The sequence below is a fragment of the Benincasa hispida genome, chromosome 2, assembly GCF_027475165.1.
Source record: "Benincasa hispida cultivar pf3 chromosome 2, pf3_genome.v1.1, whole genome shotgun sequence".
NCBI lineage: Eukaryota > Viridiplantae > Streptophyta > Magnoliopsida > Cucurbitales > Cucurbitaceae > Benincasa > Benincasa hispida.
In genome coordinates, this window is record NC_143479.1 from 61,699,998 (window position 1) to 61,716,139 (window position 16,142).

Here is a 16,142-nt window from a genome sequence, read left to right on the forward strand (position 1 = left end):
ATTTTGTTATATTAAAAATTTAAAAATTTGAATATAAATACTAAAATTTAAGTGATTTTAAAAAATAATTAAATAAAAATAAAAATATATAAACGGGAAATTTTTCCCCACGGGGATTTCCCAACTCCCCAAAATGGGGAATGCGACGGGGACGGAGATGGGGAGTGCATCCCCGATCCCGCCCTACCCTGTTGTCAATCGTAGTTCGAGCATACCTAGGATTGGAAAAAATCCCGGTGGGGTCGAGTCCTCACCCCGATCAGGGCAGGGAATCCCCAGTTTGACCGGTGATGGCGGTCAAACCAGGGATAAAAACGAGTTTGTTGGAAGGAAAATTAGGGATGGGGTTACGCACGCAATCATGCGTTAGCCATGGCTTAAGCTATGCGTTTACGCCCAGCGTCAGAGGTCATGCTTTGGAATAAAAATGCGTTAATCTAGTATGCAATGACCACGCATTCCTATCACAAGTTTTCTTGCCTTCTCGCAAAGTATAACGAAAACCCAAGTTTCTCGGGTAATCCGAAGTCAACACAGGGACTTGTCACTCAATAATGCTTGTGAAGCAATGCGTTTGAGGCAATGAATAAAAATAAAAAGAAGAAGTTTAATGGATATACACACTACTTCTACTCCTAACTAAATAGATAGACAATAGGAGACTTGCGATGAGAATTGGTAGATACACAACAACTGTTAAAGCATAGTAGTGTTTATTATCTTAAATCGCTCGAGTAATCCCAACTCGTCGCACTAACGCATCGTACATCTCTCAGTGGTCATCCCCATGACTATATCTCTATAGTGCATGGTTGCGTTGAGCATAAGATTGTGCCTATCTTTAGGGACAATGCATACTTTGCTTTAGTGCGTTCTATCTCTTACCTTCTCAGGCAGTTAGACGCGGCTAATTAACTTATAGACAAGCATTGTAACAACTCATAGACAAGCGTTGCTACAGCCTTTCACCAAGTAAAGAGGATTAACTCACTATACTCGCACAACACACACTTCTCGATGGGTTGCTACATGTGTCCTATCTCTAAGCTACGCGATTAAGTATGCGATTGCCTTTGATAAATAAACGATGAAAGTAAATGATGAAAAAGATAAAGATGATGAAGAAGATGGCATTGAAGGAATCAAGAGATGCATTGGTTACAAAATGTCTTAATATCTTAAGCTAAAATGTAATACAATACAGAGATTAGAAGAGAAATGAAGGAATCTGCATCAAGGCTATCGGTGGTGCCACGAATGAATGGTGGAGATGTCTCTCTCGAGCTCTATCTCCAGTGAAAGCTCCGGTCGTCACTCGGTCTGGTTTGTGGAGGTGAAGAATTCTCACTAAAAATCTTGCTCAAGCGCTCATCTATGATCGCAAACCTCTACCTTGAGGTAGAACTTCGGATCCTTTGAAATGAAGGTCGAAGGGGCTATTTATAGGGTTTAAACGCCGACAGTTATCATGATTGCATTATGTCTCACTGTTGCCTTTGTCACGGTATGGGCAATGTCACATCGTCTTATCTTGTTGATACTCCCAAGGTATGCGTCCAAGCTTGATTCAGCTGAAGTATCAATGCGTTCTACCCATTTTGCGATCGTCCTTCTATTATGGTTGTCACTCTGTGGCCGCAATTTCCAATTGATCACTGCATTCGCTTGATCACCGCAACTTCCATGCGATGGGCGCATTCGATCACCGCAACTTCCATGCAATGGACGCATTCGATCACCGCATGCATTCATCTATACGATAGCTCAGTTTTCAGTGCATGTGTTTGTCTTTGTGGTCGCCTGGCTTCAACGCATGCGTTTGTCTACGATTGCTTATTTCCAACGCATGCATTTGATTCCTGCAATTGTTACAAAAATAGACACTTTGGCACGGAATAATGCATAATTTTGGGGTCAGTGAGGATTTAGGTGCTAATCAATGCAAAACTCAATTCTTCGCATATTCTAAGTATTATCACCGCATTTTCTACTTATTAGCCCTCATAATTCTAAATAAAAGGCTTATAATAATTGGCATTTCTGCCAGTTATCACACCCTCAAACTTAGAATCATGTTTGTCCTCAAGTATACGTTATATTCAAGAAATTCTTAACTCACCTTCCGGCATTTCTTTGTGATGACCAGCTTCTCAGAATATAATTTACTCATACTGCTAACCATGGATGCAATGCTCTCCTCCACTTTGGCTGCTTCTTCAAAAAGATCTTTTCTAAGTTTAAATCCGGCAAGCCTTTGCTCAAAAAATTTTTATTCATTCTCTGCAACCTTGCGTTCAACTCATGAGAATGCGTTCGTTCAAAAAAATTCAAGATTATTCGATTACTTATTTGAATGCGGTGTTAAACCTGGTTATGCTCTTCGTTTTGGCTTACCCTCACGTGTGTCATGCAAGCATCCAACTTCGGTTGCGTTCCATATTCAACTCAACTCATGTCTTGCTTAATTTGGCTTGCACCCGATAGAGGAGTTGCGCTAATGTGCTGATCTTGGTGACTTTCCTTCGTTTTGGCTTGCCCTCATGTGTGTCATGCGGACATCCCACTTCGAACAAGTGCCTTTCACAGCTTAACTCTTATCAACATAGGTTTCCCCATTGCGTTGATAGCAGAGTTATTATTACGATCTTTTTTTTTTATTTATTTATTTTTTTTTAAGGAATCACCGCAATGTAATGACGCAATTCTCCGAGACCGCTGCCACCCCCAAACTTAGAGGGTGACAGCGTTCTCACCGCAAGCTAAAAGCAAACTCACAGGAATGCGGTAACAAACGTTTGAACAAAGGTTTGCGCGCAATAAAACTTAGACTTTTAGAAAAAGCTATTAAAAGTAAGGAAAGACTTGCGATGCTTAGTTAGCAAATGCGGTGAATTATTTGTACCATCATAAATGCATCGCAAAGAATCGCAATCAGACAAGGAGAATTTCAAAAGGATAATGCATAAAAGATAACAAGAACAGAACCTTAAGTAGAATAACGCTTGCGACAATGCGTTGGAATTCATGCGATCGAAGCCATGCATTGAAGGATGTGGAGGATTCTTCTGTTGTAACTATGCACCGAGGAGAGTTATTATCGCACCTACAAGGAGCAAACGCACCACAACCAAGGAAACAGCCGCATATCTAAAATAAGAATAAAAATAAACTAAACTAAGAAAGCAAGGTAAAGATAGAGTAGAAGCCCTGGAGAAATTGGAGTGTTATCACCGCAAGGAGTCTCCCATACAGGAGATGGTTCTCAACTACTTGGGTCAAGGAGTTCGCCCTAACCATTGGAGCTTCCAGCAATTGTTGGACGCGTGATGGTTGACATGTGCCTAAGACTGCTTCCAGCTCATACGATAGATAGCCTTTCTATCTCGTGGTCAATATTTGACTTTCAACGCATCGCCTATACTTCAAATATTGTTTGCAGCTTGGTCGCACAATCTACAATATGCCTAAGATTGAAAGGGTGCCTGCGAAAACACAAAACTTCACAAAACATTAGCTGCCAAGTCCCCGACAACGGTGCCAAAAATTTGTTGGAAGGAAAATTAGGGATGTGGTTGCGCATGAAATCATGCGTTAGATATGTCTTAAGCTATGCGTTTATGCCCATGCGTCAAAGGTCATGCTTTGGAATGAAAATGTGTTAATCTAGTATGCAATGACCACGCGTTCCTATCACAAGTTTTTTTGCTTTCTCGCCAAGTATAACGAAAACGCAAGTTTCTTGGGTAATCCGAAGTCAAACACAGGGACTTGTCACTCAATAATACTTGTGAAGCAATGTGTTTGAGGCGATGAATAAAAATAAATAGAAGAAGTTTAATGGATATACACACTACTCCTACTCCTAACTAAACAGATAGACAATAGGAGACTTGCGATGAGAATTGGTAGATACACAACAACCGTTAACGCATAGTAGTGTTTATTATATTAAATCGCTCGAGTAATCTCAGCTCATCGCACTAATGCATCGCACATCTCTCGGTGGTCAGCTACATGACTATATCTCTATAGTGCATGGTTGTGTCGAGCATAAAATTGTGCCTATCTCTAGGGACAATGCATACTTTGCTTTAGTGCGTTCCATCTCTTACCTTCTCAGGCAGTTAGACGCGGCTAATTAACTTATAGACAAGCATTGTAACAACTCATAGACAAGCGTTGCTACAGCCTTTCACCAAGTAAAGAGGATTAACTCACTATACTCGTACAACGCACACCTCTCGGTGGGTTGCTACATGTGTCCTATCTCTAGGCTACACGATTAAGTATGTGATTGCCTTTGATAAATAAATGATGAAGGTAAATGATGATAAAGATAAAGATGATGAAGAAGATGGCATTGAAGGAATCAAGAGATGTATTGGTTACAAAATGTCTTAATATCTTAAGCTAAAATGTAATACAATACAGAGGTTAGAAGAGAAATGAAGGACTCTATGTCAAGGCTACCGGTGGTGCCATGGATGAATGGTGGAGATGTCTCTCTCGAGCTTTATCTCCGGCAATAGCTCCAGTCGTCACTCGGTCTAGTTTGTGGAGGTGAAGAATTCTCACTGAAAATCTTGCTCAAGCTCTCATCTGTGATCGCAAACCTCTGCCAAGTTCGGATCCTTTGAAATGAAGGTCCAAGGGGCTATTTATAGGGTTTAAACGCCGATGGCTATCATGATTGTGTTATGTCTCACTACTGCCTTTGTCGCAGTATGGGCAATGTCACATCGTCTTATCTTGTTGATACTCCCAAGGTATGCGTCCGAGCTTAATTCAGCTGAAGTATCAACGCGTTTTACCCATCTTGCAATCGTCCTTCTATTATGATTGTCACTCTGTGGCCGCAATTTCCAATTGATCACTGCATTCGCTTGATCACCGCAACTTCCATGCGATGGGCGCATTCAATCACCGCAACTTCCATGCGATGGACGCATTCGACCACCACATGCATTCGTTTATGCGATAGCTCGGTTTTCAGCACATGCGTTTGTCTTTGCGATCGCCTAGCTTCAGTGCATGCGTTTGTCTGCGATTTCTTATTTCCAACGCATGCGTTTGATTCCTGCAATAGCTACAAAAATAGACACTTTGGACAGAGTAATGCATAATTTTGGGGTCAGTGAAGATTTAGGTGCTAATTGACGCAAAACTCAATTCTTCACATATTCTAAGTATTATCACCGCATTTTCTACTTATTAGCCCTCATAATTCTAAATAAAAGGCTTATAATAACTGGCATTTCTATCAATTATCAGAGTTCCCGACCAAGGACGGAGATGGTATTACCCCCGTCCCCAACCCCACCCCGAATATTTTTAATAATAATAACAGTAATACATATATATAAATAGCTACTGTTTTATTCTTTTAATCTTTTTTTTTCTTTTTTTAATTTATTTCATCATATAATTATCTTAAACTTTTTCATTAAATCTAAAATAGTTTTAATTATTAATTTAAATAAAATAATAATAATAATAATAATAATACTTTGTTATATTAAATATTTAAAATTGGAATATAAATATCAAAATTTAATTGATTTTAAATAATTAATTAATTAAAAATAAAAAATATAAATGGGAAATTTTTTTCCACGAGGATTCCCCGACTCCCCAAGACGGGGAATGGAGCGATGATGGGGATTATATATCCCCATGGGGACGGGGATAGGGAGTGCATCCCCGACCCCACCCCACTTTGTTGCCAACCCTAAGCATAGGCCCCCATCTCTATTTCTCTTCGTTTCACACACCGCCTTTGTCCAACTCCAGTAGTTGTGCTGCCGACGTCACGCTAGCATCGAAATCCTAATGCCATTTGCTGCCTCTCCTTTGTTTCTAGTTGTCATCGACGCCAGATCGAGTACCTCTGCCTCTAGCCCTAGTTGGATCTCCAGCCGACGCCACCATTGTTCACGTGCATCCGTTGGGTTCCTCCATCATCAAGCTCAACCGTCGTCTGCACATCTTCGATCAATCGTCTGTTGTTGTGCCGTTTCTTTGGATCTTTGGATTGAGATTAATTGTGGAGAAACAACCCAAAACGGCACAACAACAGACGATTGTTGATGGATTAAGATGATGATGGATTGAGATGAACCCAAGATCAATCGTCGGTGGTTGAAAACCATGAGTAAGATCTTTGGATTTTTCTTTGAGGGATTTATTTACCCATTTGGTTTGGGTTAAAAATTGTTAACCTCTCTTGGTTTGGACTTTAGATTCAACAAGTTATTTTGGGACGTTGCTCATCAAGGAGAGGACAAATTTTCGACGGTGTTAAAGTTTGGTAAGTTATTGTTGGTTGGTTATCTTTTGGATTGAGATTAATTGTGGAAAATTAAGTTATTAATTTTAGAATTTGTTTAGGTTCAGATTGGCCAACAAAATTGGCTTTTTTAGTTAATTTTGGTCCAAGCCATATTTTTTTTTGCGGTAAATTAATTTGGAGACATTTGGACCAATGTGGTTGACTGGATTTAACTCCAAGAATTAATTTAAATTTTGGACTCGTTATTTTAGGCCTTGGTTGCTAAATTAAATTTGTAATTTATGTTGTAGAACATATTCAAATCTTTCAAAAACTTTGAGATTAATTACGTGGACCATTTTTGTAAATAAATTTGAGGTAAAGTAATCTTACTACTGAAACTGCCTTCGTCTTAGGCGATAGGATTTAAGGAAAATTTTAGGTTTTAAGAATTTTTGCAACGAGATGCATGAGGATATATGAATCTATCTTGAATACGTTAAAGCATGTTAAGAATACAAGCATAAAATAAATCTTTATATGATTTGTTAAAAGATTGTATGATATCTTCGTTTGTTTGTGAGATTATGTTCTATGATGCATGATATTTATGATAGTGAGAATTACCTCCTACCCATAGTTATGTACCCACTAGAGGTTGTGTTTTCTTCAAGATTCCCTAGAGGTTTGTGTTTTACTTCGGGATTCATTAGAGATATGTATTTCCTTCGGAATTCACCAAAGGTTTATGTTTCCTTCAAAATTTATCAGAGGTTTGTGTCTTCTTCGAGATTCACCAAAGGTTGTGATTTTCTTCAAACATCACCAAAGGTTAGTGATCTCATATGGGATTTCACAAGATAATCATCTCATGGAAAATAGAGGTTTATGCACGTCCCACTAAAGAGTGGCATCTAAAGGACATAGATGTGTTGGATCGATATGGAAACCCTAGAGAGGGTGAATAGGGTTTAATTAAACTTTTTTTTTTCTAAATTAACCCAATTAAACTAATTAATACACTTTTATAAATAATAAGAAAAATTCAAATTATGCAACAAATAAGATGACAAAAAATGTGATAATTTAATTCTATCAAATTTTAGCAAATAAATAGATTCTTTAGCCTTATCAAGTTCTTGCAAAGCACTAAATTCCTTTTCTTTGAGTAATTTAATCAAATTATCTTTTTCACAACTATCATGCTCAAGAAATTTAACTTTGTCAAGTAAGGAATTTTTCTCATCACAATCAAAAGCATGCCTGTCACAAGAGATATTCATTTCATCAATATGCATAGCATCACGCTCATTCTCTTTTAAGCAAGCAATTTCTTCAAGTAAAGACTTATTTTTACTAGATAAAACATTTTATTTCTTTTTAAGCACAACATACTTAGAACTAAGTTTTTCTAAATCATTTTGCATATTTTCAAAAGCTTCGAACAATTCATTATAAGAAAGAGGTTCTAGAGTTACCTCATCATTTTGTTCATCCTCTTTGTCACTATGAGCCATGAAGCAAAAATTGGCCACTTCTTCATTATCACTCCCACTTTCGCTTTCATCGCTATCATCCCAAGTAGCTTTCATTGCTTTCTTCTTGGATTTCTTGGATGATTTGAGAAAAGGACAATCGGTTCTAATATGACCCGGCTTCTTGCATTCATAGCATATTACCTCATCCTTTTTGCTCTTTTCACCTTTTGACTTTTTTTGGTTGGAGAGATGCTTCTTGAATTGCTTCTTTCTCTTGATGAAGTTCTTATACTTACGTGAAAGATAAGCAACATCATCTTCATCAAGGTCATATTCATCTTGGGAGTCAATTTCTAAAGAGATGGTATTTAAAGCTATACTCTTTTCTTTCTTTTTCTTCTCATCCTCCATGTTTTTCTTGATCTTTATCTCATGTGTCAACAACGAGCCCATGAGTTCATCAATGGAGAGAGATTTGAGATCCTTTGCCTCTTGAATGCCGATGACTTTAGGCTCCCATTGTTTAGGCAAAGACCACAATAGCTTCTTTATCTTCTCAAGATTTGAGTATTTTTTTCCCAAGTCCTTCTAAAGCATTAACAATGTTAGTAAATCTAATAAACATATCGGAAATAGCTTCATTTTCACCAATTTTAAACATTTCATATTGATCAACTAACATGTCAATCTTTGTTTCTTTTACTTGACTAGTTTCTTCATGAGTAATTTCTAATTTATCCCATATCTCTTTAGCGGTTTTGCAAATAGACACTCTATTATACTCAACTTCATTCAAAGTACAAAATAAACAATTAATAGCTTTGGCATTTAAAGAGCATGCTTTCTTTTCATTTATTGATCATTCTTCCTTAGGTTTTATAGTGCTAACACTATCAACATCTTTTGTTGAAATTTTAAAACCTTCCTCAACAATATCCCATAAATCATAATCAATAGAAAGCAAGAAAAATCTCATTCTATTTTTTTAATAACTATAATTAGTACCATTAAAGAAATGAGGCTTTGTAATAGATTGACTATCGGTAAAAGAGATAAAACCTAAAGTTGTCATAGCTCAAAAACAATTAAGTTTATCAAGAAATAAATATTTCAAGAAGAGCAACCCGCTCTGATACCAACTGTTGGATCGATATGACAATCCTAGAGGGGGGGTGAATATGGTTTAATTAAACCTTTTTTTTCTAAATTAACCCAATTAAACTAATTAATACACTTTTATAAATAATAAGAAAAATTCAAATTATGCAACAAATAAGATGACAAAAAATGTGATAATTTAATTCTATCAAATTTTAGCAAATAAATAAGAATAAACTAAAACATACAATAAATTCCTTAAATTAATTGCAAAAATAAAAAGGAAAGAGTTAGAGAAAAAGACACCATAATTTTTATAGTGGTTTGGTCAAACTCGACCTACTTCACTCCCCAAGCGCCTCTTGGGAATTTGAATAAAATCTTTTCGACTCTTTCCACGGATTAGAGTTCAACCATTATACCACGGCTCCTTTTATGGGTTCAAGAGCAAACCCGATCCTTTCCACTGTTAAGGATCAAACCGTTACAAATGTTGGAATTTTTTAAGAACACAATACAACTCTCACTAGAGTAGATGTACAAGCACTCAACAAGTTTATCCTCACAATATAATAACTCTCTCAAGAATAAGATGAAAAGAAAAAAAATTGGGAACTTAGAGAGAGCAACAATGGAACTTTTGAGTTTTAGAGGATTATGAAATGTAAAATTTGTTGGTTTAAAATTTGGAGAGAAAGATGGTTTATATAAAGATGGAAAATTTTTTAGAAACCACAATTAATTTGGACCATTGGATTTTGGAAAAGAAAAATCAAAAGTCCATCATATGTTAATCTCTTAATGATGCACCATTCAATCAATATGCTACCACATGTCTACATGCAAATGGTTTGGTTATGCCACATCATCCACCACGGTATTTTCTCTATAAACTTGTTTCAGTCATATCGTCTTCGTTTTAGCTCCGATTTGAGTGATTCAAAAGATATTGGAATCGTTGTTCCGAGCTCTACGCTATGGACATATTAAAACACTAAGATTTTCAGTAAAAATTTGAGTTTATTATCATAAAAATATTGATTAATTAATTAATTAAAATTAATTAATTTGAGATTAATGGCCAAAAAGCCAACAAGATGCAAGGTAAGAACATGTCGGCGAATGACAAGTGAAATCCGCAATCAAGCCATTGGACCAGTCATCCACAAATTTTTATGTTTTAAATCTTATGATCTGATGCTTGTACTTGAAGTTCTGATTTTCAAATTTTGTTCAAATTTATGGGAGAATTTTCTAGTTTTGTTCTATGTTTTTAGAGCACCCTATTAAATGAGAATCTGTTATTTATTCTATAAAAGATTATTTCATTAAAAATGTCAATTTGAATTGTGTGTATATCTATAGTAATGGCCTAGATTGAGTCTTAGAAAATTGGGTCGTTACAGTTTAAATTAGTATAATTGTTAATTCAAGGTTTAAAATGATACAACACTCAAAATGCAAAGGTATAAATTGATATTTGAAAAAAAATACAGTTTTGGGCAATCAATACACTATTTTTTATTACTATGTTGTCATTGCCACTTTAACCCACCACCAGTAAGTTCCTTTTTCCCGTTTCTTTTAATCTCACTCTTTAACTTCTCGCTGTTGCTCAAGAACGACCTAACAATCTATAAACCTCCACATCTACAACTCACAAGAATCCATAACAAATCAGGACAGACCATAACTTCACGACAGTAACAATATTTAGAATCAATCAGCACCATAACATAGATATTCTTTGTACATGATAGGAGCGTTCATAGCCTTAAAACATAAAGATGATGGCTATTAAATGAAACCTTCATATAAAATGAGAATATATTATTAAGAGTCCACAGTGGCCATAATCAACATTATCAAGATAACTCACCGCACCATTTGGGTAAAAAAAAAGATCAACAGAAAAATATATTCATTAATAAACATTACTCTAAAAACAATTTTCACATAAAAGCTATTCCACAAAATTAAATTTCTCTGATATTTCCACATGAGTTCAATATTGACATAAAGAGTGAGTGAATTGTCATTTAAATTATGTTCTAAAAAAATTCATGTAACACGAGAGAAACGAACTAAAGTGAATATAATATAAACAATAAATATTTTAATTTATTTACAATTAATGAGATATTTATTTCTTAATTTATATTACTATTTTCTGGTTTTCTGTTTTTACCATGTTTTTGGTAAGTTTTATTAATACTTCCATTGACATTTCTGTAAAAGTGAGACTCAATATTTTGATTTGACAAAAACATTTTAAACTTCTACTTCCAAGTTCACATATAATAGATATGCACTAGAACCGTGTCATTACATACAGCATCCAAAATGGTCATTCCGTAGATCATTTTCTCTCCCATTATTTCAATGTTCAATTAGAATAATTGCTCACCTCTATTCTGTTTAGATTTGGATTTGTTTGCCACTTCTACTGTTTTCCAGTAAAGGGCAGAGGGTTTTTGAAGCTGAGTAGACTAAAAGAAACTATTGTCTTAATTCACTGCATCTCCAAAAGAAAATGTACATAAAGAGATTGCGCAAGCCTTCAGAGGGATATACTATGATGAAGGGAGGGATATACTATGATGAAGGATTAGGAGTTAAAAAGACATATTGATTAAGGGCACGTTTGCATTGACTTAAGAAAAAGTGTTTACCAAAAAACTCATTTTTATTTAAACACTTTTACAAAAGTCGAGAATACACTTCAAAAACTATTTTGAATAGTTGTAAAATACTCCAATTTTTTCAAAATGACTTATTTTTTAAATTAAACACTTGAAAATGCAATCCGAACACACCCTAAGTTATTTATTAGAATGTGGTGGCTATAAATAGAATGGGTTCGAAAGTTGATATGGCATTGTAATATCTTTGGAATTTTCCAGGTGTGAATTGAGGAAATCGAACCTCAACGTCAGGTTGAACTATGCTCATTTTAGTGTTATATTGGAAGGTGGGAGATATTATTGAGGTCCTAGAGCCTTTTTGTTGGATTTAGATAGAGTAAACATCCAAAACTTCTATAGTTGTTCCTCTTATTTTGTCGGTCTTTTAGTAATCTTCCATGAAACTTGAATTTGACCTATCCTCCATTTCATCACCCATTAGATTCTCTACATGGTTCTAAATTTAAGGAACCCTTGTGATTTTATCCTTTAGGAGAAAAAAGAGGGAAAACAAAAAACAAAAGCATATGCGTGCAACAGAATCTGCAAATCTAGATGAACTAATTTTCAATTACCAGATGTAAGTAGTCCATTTGGGAGTACAAATTCCACAAAATGTAAAAATATAAAGCTTCCCTAGCTACTATAATATTAAGTCTTTCAGGTTTTCCACTCCACCTGCTATATGGCTTCGAAGAAAATACATTCCGTCTCAAAGATCAATAAGGAATAGAATTTGATGCCCACAAAGAAGCATCTCATAGTAAAAGCTAAATTCAGAATGTTCCGCTTAGAGGGATCTGGCTCTTAGCTTAAGAGGATTTAGACAGCCTGAATATTGAGCAAATTGTAGACACGTCTGTTTCTGTTTTCTTTTTGCTTCACACTTCTTATTCTTCCACCCTTTTGAATCTTAATGAGAACCTCATAACGTTATTTATCAAACCTTTCAACTTTGCAGAAGTTCGAAGGGGAGAAAGTCTAAGAAAGCTAATGCTTGGCCATCAAAGTTGGACTACACCGCTCTGGTTACTAAAAGTCTAAATAAGCCAATCAAAAGTCAACAAAGAAAGGAAAACTTTTCTGTGCACTCTGCAAGAAGACTAGAGATGCTAACAGAGAAAGGATATCGAGCACATCAAGCTCAGGTAAGTTATTGAAAAATATTACCAAATGGAGCCAAAACCCTTTACTAGCAATGAGCAAATGAAGTTGCTTTCAAAAATGTGAATCAGTGTCGAACCTCAAAAATTGACATTAACAGAAATTATCATGCTTCGACTCTGGAACTAATCACATAAATAGAATCACAACAAACTAGAACATTCAAAATATAAATCAGTAATTCCAGGTTTAGTTGATTTCAATGACTATTATTACCGATGGTTGAACCAAACTAGAATGAGAGACCTTCAAAAATGAAGAAACCAACCTCGTAATTTTGATTCTAAATGCAGTGATCAACGGAAATGTTAACTTCCATTTCGACCCATCAATGGTCATCCATAGATACCATAAATAAAATAGCCCACAACTATAACTTCCAACTAATCAAGTGAATGTTTATGTTACCATCTGTTTACTTCCAAGTTCTAATTCTATAACCCGATCTCTCCGAAGCGACTTAATGGGGCCCTTCAAGGTCAAAGGTCTCTCTGGGTCTCTATTGTCTCTGGTTGAATATCAAAAAATGTCACCATTATTTGGTGAATGTGAGGAAATTTGGCAGTAGACACAACAACCATTTTTCCCAAAGAAAACAATGAAACTATGACGGATACCATCTTTGTCTAATAATAGGATTCACTCCACATATCGTCAATTCATTTTCATTAACCAGAAAGTTCAGACAAATAAAGCGAGAACACAAAACATAACCACATAATGCGAGATCCTCTGGGGTATCTGAGATAATAACCCCATCACAAACTAGATTTAAGAAATAAATTAATTTCCCTCGATCAATGTGTAGCAATTCTTACAATTCAACACTAGCAAAATTTCGAGAGACAAATAATAAGACACTATCTTAGACCCTTCTAGTTCAGTTGAAATTCAAAAATCCATCGCTATCCGAACCATGAGAAACTGTCTTAGACACAAGTCCAACCATTTTTTCCCTCTCCCTCCCCCTAATAAACCACGCCCTGTGACCATATTTGTCTAATAATAGAATTCTCACTCTAATATATCATCACTTCCTAGAAACCAAAAAGTAAAGACAGATGAAAAATTATCACAACGAAACTACTTGTGAATCATAATACGCCATTCGAGTAGTTGGGGCATCTGAAATGTATGAACCCAATCACAACAAATTGGGATTGAAGGAACAAATTACTTCCAAAACGATTAGCTCTAAATCAAAAATCGTCCATTAAAACAAACGCGTTGCTCAAATTTTACAACTCGACTACGAATTTTTAGACAAATCCCATAATATATTGAAACTAATATCCGTAATAAGATAGGCCATGGGAATAAGAACACTTCAAGAAGTGAGATAAATACCTGGAAAGTAAAGAATTGAAACTGGAGGCTTGGGAGGGGCCGCGCGAACGCAGGCCCCCGCTACCACAAATTATGACGTAGGCTCTGCCACTTTGGACAGACCTTAGGCGGGCACCCCTCCGGTATGTGCAATGGAGGTCACCAACCTAGGCCATGGACCTTATTGATCGCCCATTGACCCCGTCCAGGTAAGTATGTTTGGACGTTAGCCATTGTCTTATATTTATAGTACTTTGTGAGGTCCCTGCTGCGTGTTTCTCCGATGTGGGATTTCTCAATAATCTCCTCATCTCTGGCTCTCACTCCGTTGTTATTGTATGCTGTTGAGGTAAAAAAGAAGAAAATTACTTAAACCGCGATTGGTCTTTAGATTTTAACAATTGTGTTATTTCTTTAAGAAATGTTTGGATTTTAAATCAAATTAGAAGTAACTTCTTTTCAAATATAGAAAAATGAACCAAAATATTTATAAATATAGATAAATAGACATGTATAGTAATGTATCGCTATTTATCGTAAATAGACAGTGATATTTTGCTATTATTTGTAAATATTTTAAGCAGTTTGACATTTAAAATAATGTCCTCGGTTGTTTTCAAATATAGGAAAATGAATCAACTTATTTATAAATATAGCAAATATCGACAACCACTGATAAAAGTCTATTAATATCTATTACTGATCGACAATGACATTTTGTTATATTTGAAAATATTTATAGCAATTTTTTTATTTAAAACAACTACTCTTTCTTAAAATATTCTTAATCTTATTTGATGATCATTTATTTTTAAATTTTCAATTTTTTTAAATTAAGCACAATTTAAAAGAATTAAATTTTTTGTTTGAATTTTGAAAACATGGGTAAAAATAGATAATAAAACAAATAAATTCAATAGTTATTTGGAGTATTGAGTTTGTTACCTTATAATAGTTTATGGTTATTATAATCTGTTGGGTTATAATAGTAGACAGAATTAAATAATCTATGTTTGAGCCGTAGACTATGTTAATTTGGGTTCAAAAAGTTTGTGTTTAGGATATAGATTATTTTCATCTCAATTTAGGGTTTATGTGTTTAGGTTGTTGATTTGTTTAACATGGAATTCTGGAGTATGAGTTTAGAGTTTGGGGTTATTTTCAATTTTTTTTTGTATTATACAAGTATCGATACCTTAAATATCCTTTTTTTAATATAAATATAAATAAAAAGATTTGTTTCACAAATTTTAAAAAGAAAATGTGTTAGATTTGAAGTTGCTTTATTCTCTACCTATTTGATCATTTTAGGGATGCACAAATATTGTGGAATATTCACAAAATACATGGGATTGGGTTGAAAATTCATATCATTGACTAAGGGTGAAAACTTCATATTCGGAAGTATACAAAAGCAACCAATTTTCTAAGCTCATTATATTGCACAAAAATGTATATCTAGGAGTGATAATTGTCAAGTATGGGTCACCACCACGATTAAATGCAAAAAATATTGTCAACTTAGGTACATGGTTTCAAAAAAAAATTGATGGTAGATTATCATTCAAAAGTAATTCAAGAAGAAAGGTGATCAATAGTGTTTTTTGAGGAGGAGCTTGCAATACTAAAATAAACTGTCACACCCCCACCTAGATTTACCTTTTTCACCTGGAAGGAGGCGTGAAGAGAGCAAATATCATTCTTTTGTGATACTTACTGCCTACATGACCTGTTTTGCCTAACCACTTTTAAACAAATTATACAACTTACTTAAAAATAACTTATTTTATTACAACACAACTCAAAATTATACAACTTAAAGTTCATACAATTTGTTTTACATACTCCAACACCAACTTCAAACTCCTCGAACTCCTAGAGATGAAACTTATGAAAAGAGAACTAATCCTATGGTGTGGTGTGGCAGACCTTGTCTTCTTGCGCAACCCGGAACTCAACTCTTTTCACTACCTGGGGGAAAACAAAATATTTGAAAAACTTAAGTAGGGAAGCCCACTGAGTTGTGATTTTAATATGAACATAGGTTTTCTTTGGAAACCTTTTATAAAATCATTTTAAACTTAAAACAGCAACCATGTATGGAAATAGCCATGTAAATTCCAA

At 35.0% G+C, this 16,142-nt stretch overlaps 1 protein-coding gene and 1 non-coding gene across 13 annotated transcripts in view; both read right to left on the bottom strand.

Annotated features, from left to right (window-relative positions):
• LOC120071937 (uncharacterized) overlaps positions 1–14,326 on the bottom strand; it is a 32,506-nt gene extending 18,180 nt beyond the window's left edge. For 5 of the 12 annotated variants that reach the window (XR_016528005.1, XM_090311396.1, XM_090311398.1 and 2 more), the window contains exons 1-3: positions 14,040–14,246; positions 9,151–9,310; positions 7,747–8,334 (exon numbers count right to left, since the gene is read on the bottom strand). Coding sequence is in view for 8 of the 12 variants with exons in the window: in XM_090311396.1 (XP_090167522.1) it covers positions 7,747–8,334; positions 9,151–9,153 (591 nt within the window). In the remaining 4 variants the exon portion in view is untranslated. Of the gene's footprint in view, positions 1–221; positions 1,860–1,895; positions 3,483–4,332; positions 5,102–7,746; positions 8,335–9,150; positions 9,311–12,080; positions 13,201–14,039 lie in introns of those variants that run through there. The other 7 variants (XR_016528006.1, XM_090311397.1, XM_090311399.1 and 4 more) reach the window with 7 other exon arrangements.
• On the bottom strand, positions 14,072–14,235 carry LOC120072404 (U1 spliceosomal RNA). The gene has a single exon (XR_005480464.1). It is a non-coding gene; the product is annotated as a U1 spliceosomal RNA (small nuclear RNA).
• Positions 14,327–16,142: the final 1,816 nt, after the last annotated feature.